Genomic DNA, 20,839 nt, shown 5'->3' on the forward strand with positions numbered 1-20,839 from the left:
CACTATCAATAAAGAATAAAAAAATGCAAAAAAAAAATGCATTGACATTGTGTTTTTTTTGCATCAGTAATCCTCCTAGATAACATGTTCTCTCCTGCTGTAAGCTATTAAGAACATTGTCCTCGCATCATTCACCACCTGTTGCTGTGATTGCAGTTGGTGGCAGGCAGCGTTGTCATGGCGTTCGAGGAGGTGTGTCCGGAGCGCATCGACCTGATCCATAAGAACTACAGGAAGCTGTGCAACCTGCTGATCGACGTGGAGGAGTGGGGACAGGTCGTCATCATCAACATGCTAACGCGCTACGCTAGGACCCAGTTCCTCAACCCCAACATCAATGTGAGCAGCAAACACACACACACACACACACACATGTAACCACGCACGTACACACACACGTAACCACGCACGTACGCACTCAAGCACACACACACACACACACGTAACCACGCACGCACACACATGCACACACGCACACACATGTAACCACGCACGCACATAAGCACGCAAGCACACACACACACACAAGTAACCACGCACTCATGCACACACAAACACGTAACCACGCACGCACACAAGCACACACACACACGTAACCACGCACGTACACACGCACATAAGCACACATACACACACACACACACACACACACAAGTAACCACGCACTCATGCACACACACACACACACACACACACACACAAGTAACCACGCACTCATGCACACACACACACACAAGTAACCACGCACTCATGCACACACACACACACACAAGTAACCACGCACTCATGCACACACACACAAACATGTAACCACGCACGCTCGCACACAAGCACACACACACACACACACGTAACCACGCACGTACGCACTCATGCACACACACACAAACACACACACACACACACACACACACACACACACACACAAGTAACCACGCACTCACGCACTCATGCACACACACACAGAATCAGTGTTAGGTTGTAACATCTGCTCACAGGCTATAATTACATGCTGTATTTATTTATTCCAAAGTGGTAAAACACGTGTCAGGCTTCATGAATATTAATATTTATACTAGTTCTAATTATTTTATAACTTATTTAGTCTAAACAATAATACTCCTCACTGCAAGAGATGTCTAAAAAGCTTGTTTTTGTCAGACCAACCTTCCAAAAAAACAAAAGCAATTTGCATAGGAAAATGCGTTTTTGCGACATGACTGTGAAACAAAAGCTTATAGGTGCATTTGTTGCAATACGGTCGGTAATACATCCTTTGTTGTGTTGGGTTAATTATATCCTTCCGGTTCTGCCGTTAGGACTGTGCAGAGGTTCAAATTGAACCCAGTCTATCATTATTTTTCCTCTTTCAGCGATGCCAAATGGTGGGATTTTTTCGCCTCTGTTTTGTCTGTGTTTCAGACCCACCTGTCGACTTATTTTCTTCTAATGCACCAGCAACAAATTGAGCCATTTGAACATTGTTATTCATTTTCAACATGTTTTGCCTAATGATAATGATAATTCTTGTCATACGCTTTTTCCAAGCAGCAAATCCAAGAGCTTTCCATGCAAAAAGGATTTCTATCTTGATTTGTTAGTCCAGTCCCCAGTGCACTGTTTAATCCCCTGGGTTCCCACTGTCATGGAATTCCTGGAAAATGTATTCATTTTTTTTTTCTTTCTGTAGGAGAGCATTCTGGAGGAGGGCGGCGGGGACAACAAGACGTTCTATGGCTCAGATGAAGAAGAGGACAGCGATGAAGAAGAGGAGAAAGAAAAGAAAGAACTTCCTCCCAAGAGGAAACCTTATGTGATGGACCCAGACCACAGACTGCTGCTCAGGAACACCAAACCACTGCTGCAGAGTCGTAATGCAGCCGTAAGAACACACACACACACACACACACACACACACACACACACACACACACACACACGTAACTCACCTCTCTCGAGTCAGTTGCCATGGTGGAGATCATAATTGTTTTCCTCGTCAGCATTGTTCTATATTGGGCAGAGAGGAGTGTTTCTGAGTGGACCTATTCTCCCCCTGAAATGGGGTCAAGTGACAATTTCCATGAAGGATATTAATAAAACATCATACTTCATTAGTTTTGCTGTAGCCAGGCCTGTTATGTTATGCCCCATTTGAGATGTTATGAAATGCCCCCGTCGCGCATTATTCTGCCTTTGTTTTTTATTGTTTTTTTGGGAATTTGTATGCTTTATTTGATAGTGCAGAGAGACAGAGGTGAAATGGGGCAGAGAGGTGAGTGACATGCAGAGAACGACCGCGGGCCGGAATCGAACCCGGGTCTGCTGCTGGGCCCGGCCCGGGAGGGGGACGCCTTACCAACTGAGCTAAAGGCGCCCCCATTATTCTGCCTTTGTACCGCTGCGGTCAAGTTCTACAATTCTACACATCAAACACATTTTGAAGTGTTACACTGAAACATACGGCAGCATTTTCAACTTACCAAGTGTAGACAATACCTTGAAGTGCAATAAAGTCTTCCGATCGTTACTGTATTTTATAATGTGGGATTTCCTCCTTGCAGGTGGTGATGGCAGTGGCTCAGCTGTATTTCCATCTGGCGCCTAAAGCCGAGATCGGTGTGATCGCCAAGGCCCTGGTGCGTCTTCTGAGGAGCCATAGGTGAGCTTTACTGTCTGTAGTTTAAAATCCATTCTCTATTCAAATGACTATACTATAGATGTAGTCGGCAATATAGTGAGGGCGTCAGTATGAGCCATCTCACAGTGTTAAAGCTATAGTGCGTAACTTTTTTTATCTCCACAAAGCTCTGTCTGATTTTCTCAGTATGGCAGCATTTACAAACTGTTGTTACACCCTTACATTGGTGCAGGGGCTCAGAAAAATCCCAAGAAGCGCCCAAGAAATGTTTCAGTTGTTGATTCTAATGCTTTGAAAAAACCTGGACGTACACAGCAGAAGTTCTAAAATCCACATGCAAACCACCAAAGGCTTAACCTCATGTACTGCAGAGTGTTTTTGTAATTACTCAGAATTCCTCACGGGGGCGACAGAAGTTACGCACAAAAGCTTTAAAAAAGAGGTAAGGTTGAAAATATTCAGAGCTGCGTGTGTGTGTGTGTGTGTGTGTGTGTGAGTCACTTTAACATGAACAAAAGAGCTAGTGAAAGAACAGCTCAGTGTGATGAGAGAAAGCTATAACGACCGTGAAACTCAGCAAAGTGGAAAACGGTACGATGACAGAAAGGAAAACGACAAGCGCCGGTCGTAAAATAAATCTCTGACGCCCTGGAGCGGAGAGAGTGGACTCAACCGGGGAGGGAGCTCAGTGAGACGGAGGTAAACATGGAAGCATAAAACATAAGGAGTAATGGCGGCTCATAGGAGGGTCCTCTTGGCCAACTGTCAGCTCCTTATTGAACGAGTGCTGGCTGCTGTTGCTCTGGGTGTGTGATGTAATAGGATCATCATTCAACAGTGACCAAATAGAAGCATCTTTCTCGGTGTGTGTGTGTGTGTGTGTGTGTGTGTGTGTGTGTGTGTGTGTGTGTGTGTGTGTGTGTGTGTGTGTGTGTGTGTGTGTGTGTGTGTGTGTGTGTGTGTGTGTGTGTGTGTGTGTGTGTGTGTGTGTGTGTGTGTGTGTGTGTGTGTGTGTGCGTGCGTGCGTGTGTGTGTTTACAATATATTTTACTAGACCTTATTATTCGTGTCTATGAAGGATAGTGTCTGGACTTTTGACATGAAAAACATTTTGTTATGGGTCTTGTTTGTTTACTAGAACATCTACAAAACAGATATCCATGCGCAGACGTTAAGTTCCACAAATTGACAGTCAGTTAATTAAGTTCCAGAAAAAGCCCTTAGTATATGTGGTGAGCATGAAGATCAGATTTTTGCTTCTGTTAGCTCGGGTAAATCTGTAGCCATGTTTTTTTTTTTATTCATTTATGGACTTTCAGCAGAATGGGAAAAATGGTGAAACCTCATTAACCAACTTGTACTCACACATTACTTTATTTAGTTATATATATTTTTTGCTTTATTAAACTATGAATGGACTATAAACAACAAGGCAATCGTTTTAAGGGTCCTTTTCATTCTTAGATAATATAAGTAAAAAAATAAATAAAAGAAGGACAAATACAAAAATAAAATAGGCTACTAAGAATAATCAAATGGAAAAAGTATTAGACCACAGGGTGAAGGAATATCTTACTTTATTGAATACATCTGTTTGTTCCTTAATCTCTTGTTTGTGTCTCTTCCTCCAGTGAAGTCCAGTATGTTGTTCTTCAAAACGTGGCGACCATGTCCATCAAGAGAAGGGTGAGCTGCAACCTTTTGTCTGTTGAACTTGAAAATCAAATGCTGACGGAGCTGCACATTCGCTGAGGTTTTTATTGATACTTTTTGTATTTTGATATTTCGCAGGGAATGTTTGAGCCGTATCTGAAGAGTTTCTACATCCGATCTACAGACCCCACCCAGATAAAAGTCCTCAAGGTTAGTTTCTCTTCTCTTGTATTGTATCGTACTCTATTCTATTCTATTTTATTGTGCTGCTTTCCTTTTTCTCTTTAATCCCTACACTGAATCAATGCACGGACACCCATCTCTGAGTCATGGTAGTATAACCCACGGTGTATTGGCAGCTTCTTTTGCCCATCCTCAATCATTCAAACTTGAGTTATTTTCTTGGAACAAGTGGAACAATCATTGTAAGATGTTTTAATGAAAAAACAAACCAACAAGCAAATACATCAAACTGTCAAAGGTAAAACAACAAAAAAAACCTTGAACAAAAGATGTTGTTTTCATGCTATGCCGAAACAATTCCAATGAAACAGTGGGTGAGGAGATGTAGGCATCAATGGTAGAAAAGTGCAATTTAAAAAGTGGAAGCACAGTCTTTGGCAGAGTGCCTAGTAAGTAAACAACGCTAAAGGGAAAAAAAAGGTATCAAGCAATTATGGTAAAACATTTCTTTTTTTCAAGTTTTTAAATTAGTTTGCAGTGTTTTTTTTATCTTGTTGTTGTCTTGCAGTTGGAGGTTCTGACCAATCTGGCCAATGAGACCAACATTTCCACCATTCTCAGAGAGTTTCAGGTACAGTCATTTTTAGCTTTCAAACAGACCAACAAAACAACAAATTGTGCAGATTGTGTATTTCAATATTGTGGGATTTCGCCAGCAGTAGCCATATTTTTGTCACTGTACTAAGGGAATATTTATTTTCCTTGCAGACGTACATTAAAAGCAATGATAAAGACTTTGTGGCTGCCACCATCCAAGCCATCGGCCGCTGTGCCACCAACATCGGCGAGGTGAGGGACACGTGTCTGAATGGCCTGGTGCAGCTGCTGTCAAACCGAGACGGTAAGTCCTTCTATGTGATTCTCTAAAAGGCTCTATAAGTGTTACACATATTGCTGTGTATTATTATAGAAGGAAGGATGTGTTGTGGATATTGGGTCAAAAGGACAATTTGATGAAGTCATTTGCGTTGGTAAATTATAAAATAATTCAACAAAGTAAGAAAAAAATATAAGCAGAAGATAACAAGCTTGAGAAGATCAGATACGAATCTCAAAGACACAGATTTCACACCCACACAAAACAGAAGAAAAACTCACACATCCATTTTAATGAGAGCGGGCATGTATTCAGTAAATAAGTTAAGGACTGTTTTTGTAGCGAATACAGTTTAAGTAATTTAATCTAGGAGGAAAATGAAGGAAAGCGAATGTCTTTAAAATGATTTCAATATTTGCCTCTTCCTCCTGTTGTACAGAGTTGGTCGTAGCCGAGTCAGTGGTGGTTATCAAGAAGCTGCTGCAGATGCAACCGGAGAAGCACAGCGATATCATCAAGCACATGGCCAAACTGACAGACAACATCCAGGTGAGGGGCTCATCACAAACTGCTGTCAATGTCAACAAGAGCTGTACTTTCTGTTTTTTAAAATATGGAGTTGAATCCCTATCTAGTTTCAGTAGAAGACCTAGATGCACTCAGCTATTTCATTTGGTTTTATCTTAACTGCCCTCAGGTACCCATGGCGCGGGCCAGCATCCTGTGGCTGATTGGAGAATACTGTGAGCATGTTCCTAAGATCGCTCCGGATGTCCTGAGGAAGATGGCCAAGTCATTCACTAATGAAGAGGACATCGTCAAGCTACAAATCATCAATTTGGCCGCCAAGCTCTATCTCACCAACTCCAAACAGGTGGGAATTTCTGCACTGGGAGCATTACATTCTTATCTTAACTTAACCTTTTAACAGTACATCTTAATTCATCTGTTGATTGCATTGTGTATTATTAATCTGCTAACTATTCATTTAAGTGACATTATTGGGCTCTGAATTGCAGTAAAGAATACGTATAATGTAACAGAAAATAAATATAAAATAAATTCAAGTAAAATGCCTCAAAATTGGACCTTAACATTTTCTTTTTATAATTTCCACTTACTTACTTTGACTGGATACATAGCAACCCTTTAAGTCGGCCTAGTAATTATCAAGCAACTTTTACCTTTCTTCTCCCAGACCAAACTGTTGACGCAGTACGTTCTCAACTTGGCCAAGTACGACCAGAACTACGACATCCGTGACCGGGCGCGCTTCATTCGCCAGCTCATCGTGCCCACAGAGAAGAGTGGAGCGCTCAGCAAGTACGCTAAGAAGCTGTTCCTCGCCCTCAAGCCTGCACCCGTCCTGGAGTCTCCATTTAAAGGTACGGAAGACAATTAAAAGTTCTCACAGCATTACAGCAAACGCAGTCGTTTAACATGCACACTGTAACACATATGGGCTTTGATCGGCTTGTCTAGTTTATGATTTTATTTTTTCAGTGTGCGATGTTAAGAAAACATAATATTTTAGAATAAGGAAAATATTAATTATCCAAATTATTTGAGAAATTTAATTTTCGGTTATAATTATTACATTTAGCTGTTGCCACAATAAAATTATTTTAGCGTTGTTTTAGCGCATTGTTTTAGCGCACCCTCTCAGTTGAAGGGGCGATGCAGAGGGAAAATCATGAGGCAAAGTTACTAATAACTCCAAAACCACCTCAGAATCATCAAGTTTCTCCTTTTTCCTCAGTATCAAAGTAATCTAGTGATAGTTTTAGGACATGCCATGGACGTAATAGCTACTTCAGCATTTTAATGGGGCCAAAATGTTGCCAGAAGCTAAGTTGCTGACTCCATAACAACAATCTTCCTGTTTACATCAACCAAATCCCCTAAATTATTATAACTGAAGTTCAAAACATTAGTGCATCATTATCTCCCTAATGCAAGACTTAATACCAGCAGTAACAAAGTGATTTCATATTTACAGATTTGCATTTTGAACTCATTTATTTTTTCTTTGTGTTTTCTGCAGATCGAGACCACTTCCAGTTGGGTTCACTGTCCCACCTGCTGAATGCCAAGGCCGGCGGCTACCAGGAGCTGCCCGACTGGCCCGAAGCCGCCCCAGACCCCTCCGTGCGCAACGTGGAGGTGAAGGAGTCTGTGCGTGCAGTGGGAACAGTAACATACAGAGACACAGGGGCCCTCGGGGGACTCCCGGGGCCCCAAGCGGTGGAGGGGAGCGAGGGTTGCTCCTGCCCCAGAGCAGTGCCTCAGAGGGGCCTCACACAGTCACCACCAGAGCCTCACGTCCAATATTACATTAACTCCAATATAACATTGATTCCCCGCTGTCACCAGCCATCTCTCATTCACTTACAGCTCATTAACAGCTCATCTGTTCCATCTGGTTCCAAACGGATGCTGCCCGATAACATCTCCGATCCTTTATCATGGTGGAGAATGAGTCACAATGGAGAAAAGGGGATTATATTATGACCTCCATTTAAAAATGATTTACTATATTCAAACAGTCACTCGTAGAATTTGGACTCCTTGCCCTCTCTGCTGCACTGGCTACTGTTTCGGCAGCAGCTCTCTCGCCCCGTCCTGGTGACCTTTCACCAAAATGTTTGAGCCAATCGCACATGCCACACGGAAGAGAGCATTTTTGGGACCTACAATTTTAATAATCTCTTGAGATCTCTGCTAAAGGTCACAAGTCACATAATGCAATCGTACCAACATTTTAGTATAGATGCAGTCAGACAAGAATTGATACCAGGAATCTGTAATCAATGTATTTAATTTGCAAATACAAAAAAACAAGTCATATTCAATTAGACAAAAAGTGACAAAAACAAACTTTCATTTTGATCAGAGTGTTTTTAAAAGTACATTCTTCAGGACACCATCGTCCTAACACAACTAATTCCCTCCTCTTCTTCTCCACACCATTCACTCCATGTGCCATCGGTTCATAACCAACAATGTGATTTTAGACGAAAACATGAAATCAAAACTTGAGTGTTTCACTTTGTCGGCAAAATCAAGACACATAACACATACAACCACTTGATTTTGAGAGTTCAGACGTGACCTCAAGGCTTGATTTTATCGTCATATTTGTAAGTTATAGTGTAGTTGTTATGTATTTTTTTTTACTAACAGCTCAATGTTCCACACCCAGTGTTAATCTATCATTAACTTGTGAAGCAGATTTCAAGATGAGGCCACATGGTGCATTGAGTTTTACTTTGATCTGACTATTGGTGCAAAGGAGACAGGCTCACAAAAGGCCGTACCAGGAATTCAATTTGTTATTAATAAGTTCCATTACTGCTGACCGTTTTTCCAAAGTACTTAATTCACTTCTGAGGCAAATATTGGTTTGATTTGCGGAGTTGAAACATATTTCTTGCTTTTTTTATTTTGTTGTGAGAGTGACTTTAGATCATGTGATAATGTGATCAACCCTCCCCTGTAGCTGCATTTAAAGAAGCTTGATTGATTTTCTGTCAACATACTTCATAAAGTCCAACGAGGTTTGCGATGCCAAAAGCCAAGTCTGGCTTCCCTTATTGTGGTCTGGCAGGGATCAAATTACATTAGCTTGTTGTGATGTCATCTCACACATCAACACGATCCCTTTCTATACCCGACCAGACAAATTCACTGTGTCTTCGCTTACAAAAAAAGACTATTCAATTAAAATCCTATGAAAAACAAACCATATATTAAAAAAAATGTAGGCCTTGCAATTTCAAAATGATGTCACATTTAATTATGATAGTTTATATATACTATTTTTAGGTCCTGCATTTATCTGGTCAGGATCAATCAATTTTCCAGCGGAAATTGATCTCAAACAGGTATCAAATCTTTGTTAGGTGTCATTCAAAGTGTATGAAAATAAATGACAAACGATGGATTTGGAAACCCTACCATATGCTTTGAAAAATGGTCAGCAGTGATGTACAATATGCATAATTTGCACTAAAACATCAAAATTAAGCAAAAAGCCACTGGTTAAAGTAGCTGTTCAGTTGCCGGATCATTATCACACTCAAAAATCCACTCATGTCGAGGCTTCGAAGGCCAGTGAAGCCCCTGACTCTCTCACAGATTCTCCCTTTGCACATGATGCGTCTCCACAGATAGAGGAATACATACCCACCACCAGTGAGGGGCGGATCGGCTTGCTAGGAGAACCGAGAGAGGTTTGGGTTCAGTTTGGGAGTGCAGTGCTGTGTTGTTTTGAAGACTGCTCTCTCTCTCTCTCTCTCTTTCCTCTTAACAGTCTCTCTCTCTCTCTCTCTCTCTCTCTCTCTGGTTGTCATAATGAAGCGACTAATGATAATCAAGCTGACAAGAAAAGATTAATGAGATTTGACTCCCTGAAACACAAAAGATTAACTGAGGATAAATGTGGCAGTTGTCTTTTGTCACTTAGTGGGAAGGGAGGAATGGTTATCGTCTGCAAAGAGACGGAAGTTGAAGTATAAGAAGTTTAAGATTAGTTTATTATGATCCCCATTAGCTACTGTCTTAAACATGAGCCAGACAAAGCAGCAAATGAAACCAGTTGAAAGTATCAAAACGCTGTGATTAACAATTCATTGATTCTTCACCAAAAAAGAAATCTCCGCTCAAAGATCCACTTGCCCTTTTATTTACAATTAAGTCAACAGAACCAAGAACACCTGTAAACTAGATGGATGGATGGATAAATAGATAGATGGAGAGCAAGGACCTTGAGTGGAGTTTGTTTTGGCCTGCTGGTCACTATAACCAGTGTTCTCTCTTCTGCACCTCTTTGGTCTTACTTGAAATGTGTGACACTTCTTGTAGTATGCTGTGAATGTGTCACACATGTTGTTATTGTGATACTGAGTGATGTGATTGACAGCTCTCCCTCTCCTGTTCCACTCCTCATCTAGTTCATATAAATCCATGCCAGTACCACCGCACCATGCTTTGTCACTGATGAAGACATTTTATACTAAATGCATTGTTGTGTATCTGCTTGCCGTAATAGTAAGTAGTGAATGTTAATGTTGACTTTTTTTTTATTTCTTTATTTAATCATCTAGATAAGTATACAAACTATAATTAAGTTATATTGGAGTGTATTGATTTTTACCAGAAAAGAAAATACCATTGTTAATTAAACTTGCTACCTAATTGCAGGATATTTAGGGAAGAGTATTATGGCCACAGGAGAGAAAAAAAATTGATTTTTCTTCCATTATGCACTTTGTGAAGAAAGTCAAAATGTGGAGAATAGTCTTGAGCTTAGAGGACGTAAACATGAGGGTGTAGCACCATGTCTGCCTCATGACTATAGCAAAAATGCTTGTCTTTGTGTTTTAAACCTGCAGTGTGTAGAATTTTGGGTTTTATTTCCTAGCAGATTTTGTAGAAAGTAATTATAATATCCATAAGTACATTTAATTTAGTGCATAATAGCTGAATTTTTTTTTTTTTATTATTATTTTTTCCCTTAGAAAGGGTCTCATATATGTCCATATTTCTGCATATTTTGGACCAAGGCCTAGTGCCGCCATCTTGAAAGTGTCATAGTTGGAATGTCATCAGGTGCATTGTTTAAAATTTAGAATTGTTCTTGTCCTTGAAGGCCACTGTAGCTTCTGTTATTATTCAAAAGGTGTGGGGTTACCCAGGGAGCGTTGCATTCTAGAACTTTTTAGAACTTTCTTGATGATGTCATATTACACACTGCACCTTTAAGTGATTGTTCCCAGAGGTTCAAAATCTGTCAATATCGTTCCAACTTTACACCAGTCTTGAACTGTCAAGTAGGCCTATACTTTTCAACATTTCGACTTCAAACACAAAATCGACTTTTCTCTCTGTCGTGGCCCCTGTACTCTTCCATAGATATTGGATATAGTAAACGTTGATACAATTTGCAGTTTATTTTTGTCTCTGTAATACCAGAAACTGTTTTCACACGTTTATTTTAATTTTTAGACCAGACCTTCCTGTGCCTGTTTTTCTCTTGCTATCCTGACTTTTTTCTATACCTCTCATCTTTTTTTCCTTATCTCACCTCCATACCCAATACTCTTTTTCTTTTTTTGTTCTACATCTGCCAGGTTTTTGCGCTGCTTGAAAGAGTCACAACATTAACAAGTGTGAGTCAGTTAGTGGCGAAATAGCCCTACTCCTTTAGCTTCAACCCACGTAGCAGGCAAAACCCGCGTGCTTTTTGACACCCCGCCTAAATGTAGTTTGCTGTCCTTCTGTGCTTAGCTCAAGCTAAAAGCTACACCTGAAAACACAGCACCCTCTTCCTCGGTCTCTACCATTAAAGAAGTGATTCTTTTAGCAGGGCGTGCTGTCCTCTGACACGTCCAGAAGCATTAGCATTAGCAGCCTCTGTTAAATGAGATTTTGAGCTGTCCGCCCTTGTTAGCTGATGGCTTTAGTTAATTAGTTTGGCCATAGAATGTGCGCGACAGATAGATAGCCCTTTTCTGTGGGAGGACAGTCACACACCTCCTCAGAGACATCACTTCTCTTAATGGAACTGCTCCCTTGTTTTATAAAAGAAACTTTCTAAAATGTATGCAACTGGTCATGAAGGCATCACCTGGTGCTGACATTTATCTGTGCAAGAAAAAGCAAAAAAAAAAGAAATAGACATACAAGCATAAGTGTCTAGGCCTGTCACGATAATTACTATATCGATATATGAAAATTAACTTGTTTTTCTGCGCTCAATTTTGCACTTTACATGTGTGTTTGTGTACATCAGGACTGGACATTTTAGCCAGTGAACATTTTTCCTTTCCTTCCGTTCTGTTTATTAATTAGGATATTGATTATTTAATTTTTTTTACATTTCAATTCCAATGTTGGAATATTCTTGAGAATTCAAAATGATCTTTGAATTATCATACTGTATAATTTAATATATATCAGTGGCCTAGAATGATCTTAGAGCGACGTCGGCAATAATATTATTTATCGTGATATTTTCCCGGTAAAATATATCGTCCAACAATTATTTTTGTTATCGTGACAGGCCTATTAGTGTCTGTACTGAATTGGTTCTTCTGGCTGTCGGATCATAAAGCAGATCTGACGTGTGGCTTGGTTTGGCTGCTTCCCGCCCAGGCTAAAGGCGTTCATGGCCAATGCGCTAGGCTACTTGTAATCTGCCCACTGTCTACTCTGCTTCCTGTCTGAGGGGTCTGTCGCTGTGGGTAACGCTGCCGGCTCACTGTGTGCACTCTGTCTCCTCCTACAGGTGCCTGAATGGACCAAGTGCAGCAGCCGAGAGAAGAGGAAGGAGAAGAAGCCCGACAAGCCCTTCTACTCCGACTCAGAGGGCGAATCCGGGCCCACGGAGTCCGCTGATAGTGGTAACGTTACAGGGCTGCTGGTTAAATAATAATACCCACCACGGATATGTGTGTGTACTTGTACTACTGTTTTTGAGAGAACCAATTTGAGTGTTAGACCTTAAGAGTGAGGACATTTTGGCCAGTTCTCACTTCGAGACAGGCCTTTAAAGAGCTGTTTGAGGATTAAGGCTAGGTTTCAAGGTTCCTGCTAGCTAGGCTAACAACTATCACCCCTCCTGTCAGTGCTTGGTCTCCCTTGTGGTCAATGATCACCCACTCTTTCTTCTAGGCCATCCTACACATTATATTCCATGATCTATGGAGAACGATATCTCGCTCCCATGTATGCGTGATACACACTCATATGTATTACGATAGTGACAATAAACTGATAGTGATTTTCTTGCCCTTCAGCGTCGGACTCTGCCAGCGCGTCGGAGAGCGGGAGCGGCAGCGAGGAGAGCGGCTCGGGATCGGAGAGCGAAGAGAGTGAGGATGGATCTGAGTCAGAGGAAGAGGAGGAGGAGGAAGAAAAGGACAAGAAGAAGAAAAAGAAAGAGATCAAGAAGCCAGTGCCCGAGAGCGAAAGGTAGAAACATATCTCCGAGTTAGTATCGACACGTGACTCTAAACATTTTGAATGACGCCTATTTCAAAGATCCAGTAGTTACATTGAAGAGTAGAATCCATTACTCTTTACAATAACCCCCCTTAGATCCGAACTTTGTATTTCTTTTTCCAGCGAGCAGAGCAGTGAAGAAGAAGTGAGGAAGCGTGAGAGGAAACTCAGTAAACAACACCAGAGGAAGAGCGTCTCCGAGTCTGAGTCAGATGATGAAGAGAGTGACTCTGAAAGCAGCCAATCAGAGTCAGACGGCTCAGATTCAGAGGCTGAAGTCAAAAAGAAAAGAAAGGTGATAAATATAGGTGGAATCATAGCCTAAAAAAAACATTGAAACGAAATCTTAAACAGTTTTTTTTATCATTCAATCTTTCTGTGTTTAGGCTGCTCTACCTGGGCTCAGTTGTATACTAAAAAAAATCGCCTTTTCATGTCATGGCTTTTTCTTTCATCTGCTTCCAGGCGGCTGAATCTAAACCTCCATCTAAACCTGTGAAGAAAGAGAGCAAGAAAGAGAAGAAAGAGATGTCGCTGCTCGACTTTGATGATTGTGAGTTTTTATTTCTCTGTGACGCTCGCCTTACTAAGGGAAGGTCAATGGACAAGGACGTTTTTTTTTTGCAAACCATTTGAGTATCATTCAAATCAACAGACGGTGGGTGACAATGCCAAGTCTTCTGGTGATCAGGAAGCTTTATATACAAAAAACAACTAGGAATTTGCTTCCCATTAAGATTAAAAATAGGTGGGGGGCACTTGTGGTGTAGTGGTTAGAGCGCCCCCCCCCCCCAATAGAGACTCAGTCCTCAGAAGCAGCAGACCACAAGTTCGACTCCGGCCTGTGGTCTTTCTCTGCATGTCATTCCCCTCCCATTTCACCTCTGTCTCTCCAAACTATCTAATAAAGCATAACAATGCCAAAAAAAATATTATGAAAAAAAAAGAGTAAAAATAGATTAAATATTCTTCTCACCCTGTTCTCTTTTCCCAGTTGAACCGTCTCCGTCTCCTCAAGTCACACCGGTCAACGCCTACATGTCCAACAGCCTTGTGACAGACCTGGAGGGACTGTCTTTGTCTGACTCTGTCCTCTCTCCGGCAGTAAGTACTTCACATGTCTCTCGCCACCCTGGTTGGTATGGAATATGAATTTATTGAAGGATAGCCCCACCGTTGAGATGCAGCAGTTATGTATAGTATATGTATCTTCACTCTTTTTGGCCAATTCATAAAACAGATTTAATCAACTTTGTGTCAACTAATTTGGCAATCGCTTGAATGTAACCAACATTTTATTTTTTTTAAGATATTTTTTTGCATTTTTATGCTTTATTGATAGTGTAGAGACAGAGTTGAAATGGGGCAGAGAGGTTAGTGACGTGCAGAGAAGGACCGCGGGCTGGAATCGAACCCGGGTCCGCTGCTGGCCGAGGCCCACGGGGGATACGCCCTACCAACTGAGCTAAGGGCGCCCCGTAACCGACATTTATTGAAGCCCCTCTTCTCTCTTCTCCTCCTCTTGCTTCAGGCCATCACCCCGTCCAGTGCCCTGAAGAGCTACGAGCTGCTGCACAGGATCTCAGGCGAGGGTCTGTCAGTGGAGTTCTGCTTCAGCCGCCAGCCGTTCAGCCCTGATGCCAACATGGTGGCCGTGCAGATGCAGTTCACCAACAACGCCACCTCCGAAACCAAGAACCTGCACATGGAGGACGTGAAGCTGCAGTCTGGGATGAGGGTCAAAGACTTTCCTGAGATCGGTGAGTAATGGGATGGTCAGGGCTGGGAGGGGGACTAATATAAGGGGGCTTTCACACCTACCTTATTTGGTCCGGACTTTCGGACTTTTCCGTTTGATCCGAAACCACACATATGAAGATTTCAAATGTGTTATTATTTACAATTTACAGCAAATGCCACGTATAGCTGTCAGCCTGTTTGTTGTCATGATCATTTTATTGTCCTCCCTCGGTCAGACCTTGGTTCCGACCTAAAGAGGTGGCCTCAATCGGGATTATACTGAACCACATGCTATCTCACAAAGAGGAGAAATGATGGGGGAACTGTAGGAGCAGGGGCTGGGGGTTGCTAATGGGAGACAAGCAAGTTTTTTTTGTATTTTTTTTTTTATATATACAATGGTCGTCAAAGTGGGAGGTGTGCATTGTCAGGGCGGCTGCCTTGGTTTCCTTTGTGCGTTTTATTCTGGAGCAGGAGTGTCAAATCCAACCACCATCTCAAAATATCAACCGCTCTCTTGTTTCCATACATTTTTGATCACATGTTCTGCTCACAGTTAATATGTAGCAAAGGATTGAATCCCAGGTAACACTGCATACAGTCTGCAATGTGGAAGCCCATGTTTCATGTCAAATCAAAGTGTGTGAGTCCTTTTGTTGTTTTTGTGTTGACAGAGCTGCTGCCAGCGGGGGAGACGGCCACAGCGGTGATGGGCATCGATTTCTGTGACTCAACACAAGCCGCAAACTTCCAGCTCTGGTGAGACAGAAGATATTTTTTTGGCATTTTTATGCTTTATTGATAGTGTAGAGACAGAGTTGAAATGGGGCAGAGAGGGGAGTGACATGCCCTACCAACTGAGCTAAGGGCGCCCCAGATTGTGTTTTATCATGCAGACTCCGCTGTTCTAATAAACTACTTATCATGACTGTCGCTGAGGAAATAAATGAAACATTATTAAAGTTGTCAGTGATTCTGGAGAATGCTTGTTGTCAAAATCACTCTTTGTCAATATCAGTGAATATCTCCTCTCGATCAGCTACCTGTCTGTACTGTGTGTGTGTGTGTGTGTGTGTGTGTGTGTGTGTGTGTGTGTGTGTGTGTGTGTGTGCTAAAAAAAATTTTCTGTTAATACACCGCTTAGGCTCTGTAAACGGTTATGTAAACAAAAGGGGCCTAATTTAACTAACACCATGCCAGTCTGTGTATTAATACCAGATTGTTTTTCAGTGCACACACAGTATGGACAAGTACTGGAACGTGAGGAGATATTCACTGATTTTGGAAAAAAAAAGTGATTTTGACAACAAGCATTCCTCCAGGAGTACTTACTCCACCTTTAAATAAGTTCAGAAATAGCTCTTTAACTTTAGCAAAAATAATACTTATTGTTGTCGATGTCTCACTCCATTTTCAGCACTCACACCCGGAAATTCTTCGTGTCGATTCAGCCGCCCGTCGGGGAGCTGATGAGGCCTGTCTTCTTGACAGAGAATGAGTTTAAAAAGGAGCAAGGTGGGTAATTCAAAATAAGTTAAATATTTTCGTTAAGGAGTAAAGCAATATAAAAACAATATTCTGCCATTACATTAAAACTAGTGTATACAAATGGAAAAGGAGAGTTGAGTGGCTGAATGTCTGTACTGTGTGGAGGTAGATACACAAGTCACATTACCTTCTTTATTTATAATAATATTTTCAGACAGAGATAGTCACTCAGTTCACATCATGAGCAACATAATTATTGTTCAGGAAAAGGGGTTTTCCAGTGACATAGCCTTTGTAATGGGTTATGTCTTATAATGTTTTTTCTATTATCGAATCATGTGCGCTTAAGTGAACTATATGTTTCTGACATGGGACTCCATTGGTCAGAGCTATACAGTAAGTGTGTGTATTATGACAGATATTGTTTACTCACCACCATAAACCAACTAGGTATTTTCCAAATATAATTTTTTTTTGCAGAGCAGCTACAGACAGACAACAGTTTCCAGCATGTGTATGTTGTTTGGTGTTCATCAGTTCTCCATCGTGGCTAACACCGAGCCCATAGTGACTCTTTAAACATGTGTCATATCCACGGTTCCTCCCTCTCCGTACTGTCCCCCAATAGAGAAGCTTTTACACGATCTAGGTAAGTCGGCTTTGACAGACTTGTTTCCCCCCAAGCCCTATGTGTGCCCACCTGCCTTTAAGCCAACCTCAACCTCCCTCTCCCTACCTGGCCTGGTGAGACCAGCTCCATCTTGCGCGAGCTTCACACATGTGTTCTCTCCTACAGATCAGTCTGACATTACTCTCCGATCTCCGTGGGGAGGAGCCCGGTCAAATAATGACAGGGCCAATCAGGAGTCAGGACCTGCGTTATATTGGAAGACTGCTTCTGATTGGTTCATGTAGTCGTCAATTTTAGCTTTGTGAGACCAGCCATATCTCAGGACCTTATTCGTGGATCCATGTTGATGTCATAATGACTACAAGAACCAATCAGGGCTGCCTTCCACTAACCACGGATGGGGATGGGATCCTCCCCACGGAGTTTGGAGGAAAGGCCAGACTGATCTATGGGTGAAAAACGAATGTGAAGCTGGCGCGAAATAAGGCTGGTCTGGCCGGGCTAACCCTCCCCCTCCCCTCCCCCTCCCTTGTCCTGCCTTGGTAGTAACTGCATCTCCAGGTCTGTAGCTGCAGACAGACTCACTAACCTGCATCTGTATAAAGGCCGCTCACACTCTGCTATACGCCAGGAATGACTGGAAATGCTCATCCACTGATCCACTGATCCACTCATCACACACCGTGTCAACGAAAAAATAAAACAACATCAAGCAGCTCCAAGCAGCACTAGATCACGTGCACCTTTCGCTCATATGTCTGTCACCTGAGTGTGCTGCTCTGTCACAATGCATCTCTCTGTTGTTCTGAATGCTTTTTTATATATAGCCTGGGTATTCGCAGGTCAAAAAAAAACATCTCGACGTCTACAGTAAATTAAAACCAGGCTTTATTCGAATTATCTTAAATATTCTTTTGAACAGACTAGTGTTACTTTTCGTACCGTGACACATCCGCTGATTTGATAACTGTACAGACGACTGCGGGAACTTGAGCAGACGTTCTGATTATTTTCGAATGCCTGAAAAATATCTCACTTTTCAAAAACTCACCAGGCTTTCTTTGAAAAAAAATCTGCCTCTTTGACCGAGAACTGAGTCACTCCTGTACTGTGTTCAGTGGGAAGCGTCCGTGTGCATTCCAGTTTAATTACCTTTCAATCTCCTATAGGGACGTAAGGAGATGCCTGTGTGTAAATCACCATATACCGTATCTTTATATAATACTGTATATGTCTGTAGCTGGTAGATAACCCCATAAATGATAGATTTAATTTGACTTGGTATTTTAAGCTATATCAATCCCCCACACTGATACTAGTACAAGCAGCAGCCCCCTGCTGTGTATTATTGTGTCATTAATTGCTTTGCATCTTTAGATAAATTAAATTAGCAGTATCGCTTTATCCTGTACTTTTAATTTAATTTAATGTTTTACTTCTTTTCATTCGCTTTTAAATGTCTTCTAATGTGTTTTATGTATTTTAATCTTGCCCTTGTAAAGCACTTTGAGTGGCCTTGTGTCTGAATTGTGCTATATAAATAAACTTGCCTTGCCTTGCCTTGCCTCTAGTCTGACCTTTGCTATGCTTGCTCCTCCACAGGTCAGCTGATGGGTATGAATGAGATCACGGAGAAGCTCACGCTGGACGCAGATTGCCGGAACGAACACACCATCGTACAGAGGGTGACCACCGCCGCCAACCTCAGCAGAGTGCCCTGTGGGTCGGATAAAGAGTGCAGGTACGAAGACCTTTAAAAAAATACACACTGTCCCCAAAAAAACTGTAAAATGATGATCAATATAGTTTAAGTGTGTGGGTTACTTGACCAAAATTCTTAAAAAAATGCTTTTAAATAACTTCTGAGCTGCATTCCAATAGTAGTTGCACTTCCCCTCGTTCATTTACCCTCAGCCCTTGGTATGACGTAACAGCATACGTTGCATGGAGGGAACTTGGAGCGCGGAGGGAGAGTGGGCGGGGGAGGAGAGGGGGATTTAAATGGAACCCACTTGCCCACTTGCCCTCGCAATGGACCGTCAGTTACATAGGTAGTTCTGAATGCAAATAATACAGAATTATAACATTCTGCTAAGGTAGCCTATATTGCAGAAAGCCATTTCCATAGCATAACAAACATTGAATTTCGACATGGTAACTCAGATTATCAAGATATTGTTACTTACACATGTAAATTGTTTACTCCAACATATTTTCTTATTTATGTTAGTTTCAACCAAAAACATTTGTTTTAAATAGTCCTCTAATTGGCAGCCATCGGTGTTATAGCAGCATTGTGTAAACTGCAATACATTCACTGGATTGTTCCTATGGAAATAGGATAGGCTAATTGAGGCGTTTTGGAATATATTTATATATATATTTGTCCTGCGGGTGGCTGCGATGTCCCTAAAAGCATACAGTCTACCGGAAAATAAAAGGAGAAGAAGAAGAAGATGAACTGCAATGCACTGTGGGTGATATCCACCTTGGAGTGACCATGGATGTCCACTTGATCACTCAGCCCTCCGAGGGTCTATATCACCAAGTTCACTTCAGTTTCCAGACAATTGGAACGACACTTAAGATGGCGGCGGGGATTCCCCCGAGGGCAAGTGCCTAGGGAAAGTGAACGAGGGCATGTTGAACGGGTATTGGAACGCAGGGCCAGAGTCAGTGATGATCATTTTTCACCAGCAATTATTGTGCCCCCATCTGGCCAATCTGTGCAATGGTTTCAAATGTCACAAAACATATGTATATATTTTTTTTTTGCATCATTATCCATAAACTTGCCCCCCCATGTTGTTTTGTATTTAAACTAACACTGGTCCGTCTCCCTCCTTTATTTCTTGTACTTCATCTTAACTTTCTGATCTTTGCTGCTTTAAACCTCAGTCCTCCTGTCCCTCGTCCTAAACGTCCTGTCCACAGGTTCGCCGGTCGGACGGTAACCAGCGGCAGTTTGGTGTTGGTCACCGTGGCGACCAAAGAGGAGGGCGCGGCCCAGCTGACGGTCAACTGTGAGAAGATGTTGATCGGCACCATGCTGGTGAAGGACGTGTTGCTGGCTCTCACACAGTGACGCCTCCGAATCGTACAGAACTCATCACAAGTGTAGCATTTCCTACGTCTCCTGAACGCAACGTCTCAATTCCAGTTTGGTGTTTTATTTTTTTGTTCAACAGCCCTCTGCTTACTTACAAAGTGACTCCTGTATTCACTGAATGCCTCAGCTGTTGGTGATATTTTTGACAATCGGACATGACTGATGTGAAATCCCTCTCTTAATATTTCTTACATGTCATTATTATCCAAAAATATTTATTTAGCAGCCTATTTTACTTCCTTTAGAAGCCAATTGGATATATTGGACGGAGTCAACTAAAACAAAAGTGATTTGTGCATCTTTTTGGTTTATAAAACTTTCAAAATGTATAAAAACACCAAGTCAGTGAACCTTACATTACGTTGAGAATTTCTTCATCAAAACAAAAGGAGATATTTCTCTATCCATATTCTGAGAACATACATTTAAAAATGATCCATGTTCAAATAAAATAAAAATGAGTCAATCTCTTTCTTTATAATATAAATCTGTTCCATCAATTTCTAACACCTTAGT

The 20,839-nt window shown here is 41.6% G+C and overlaps 1 protein-coding gene across 5 annotated transcripts in view; it reads left to right on the forward strand.

Annotated features, from left to right (window-relative positions):
- Positions 1 to 20,299, forward strand: part of ap3b2 (adaptor related protein complex 3 subunit beta 2) — a gene marked incomplete at both ends in the record, with an annotated part of 31,548 nt that extends 11,249 nt beyond the window's left edge. The window contains 22 exons of one of the 5 annotated variants that reach the window (XM_080027564.1): positions 157 to 339; positions 1,691 to 1,882; positions 2,562 to 2,659; positions 4,270 to 4,324; positions 4,430 to 4,501; positions 5,043 to 5,105; positions 5,243 to 5,375; positions 5,791 to 5,900; positions 6,049 to 6,225; positions 6,550 to 6,736; positions 7,396 to 7,526; positions 9,521 to 9,583; positions 12,640 to 12,754; positions 13,151 to 13,325; positions 13,479 to 13,650; positions 13,821 to 13,908; positions 14,350 to 14,459; positions 14,887 to 15,115; positions 15,770 to 15,854; positions 16,513 to 16,610; positions 18,817 to 18,955; positions 20,113 to 20,299. In XM_080027564.1, the coding sequence (XP_079883690.1) occupies positions 157 to 339; positions 1,691 to 1,882; positions 2,562 to 2,659; positions 4,270 to 4,324; positions 4,430 to 4,501; positions 5,043 to 5,105; positions 5,243 to 5,375; positions 5,791 to 5,900; positions 6,049 to 6,225; positions 6,550 to 6,736; positions 7,396 to 7,526; positions 9,521 to 9,583; positions 12,640 to 12,754; positions 13,151 to 13,325; positions 13,479 to 13,650; positions 13,821 to 13,908; positions 14,350 to 14,459; positions 14,887 to 15,115; positions 15,770 to 15,854; positions 16,513 to 16,610; positions 18,817 to 18,955; positions 20,113 to 20,299 (2,862 nt within the window). Of the gene's footprint in view, positions 1 to 156; positions 340 to 1,690; positions 1,883 to 2,561; positions 2,660 to 4,269; positions 4,325 to 4,429; positions 4,502 to 5,042; positions 5,106 to 5,242; positions 5,376 to 5,790; positions 5,901 to 6,048; positions 6,226 to 6,549; positions 6,737 to 7,395; positions 7,527 to 9,520; positions 9,584 to 11,482; positions 11,522 to 12,639; positions 12,755 to 13,150; positions 13,326 to 13,478; positions 13,651 to 13,820; positions 13,909 to 14,349; positions 14,460 to 14,886; positions 15,116 to 15,769; positions 15,855 to 16,512; positions 16,611 to 18,816; positions 18,956 to 20,112 lie in introns of all 5 variants that reach the window. The other 4 variants (XM_080027566.1, XM_080027568.1, XM_080027567.1 and 1 more) reach the window with 4 other exon arrangements.
- Between the last annotated feature and the right edge of the window lie 540 nt (positions 20,300 to 20,839).

This window comes from Ammodytes marinus (assembly GCF_949987685.1).
Source record: "Ammodytes marinus genome assembly, chromosome: 5".
In the NCBI taxonomy this organism is placed as follows: Eukaryota; Metazoa; Chordata; class Actinopteri; order Uranoscopiformes; family Ammodytidae; genus Ammodytes; species Ammodytes marinus.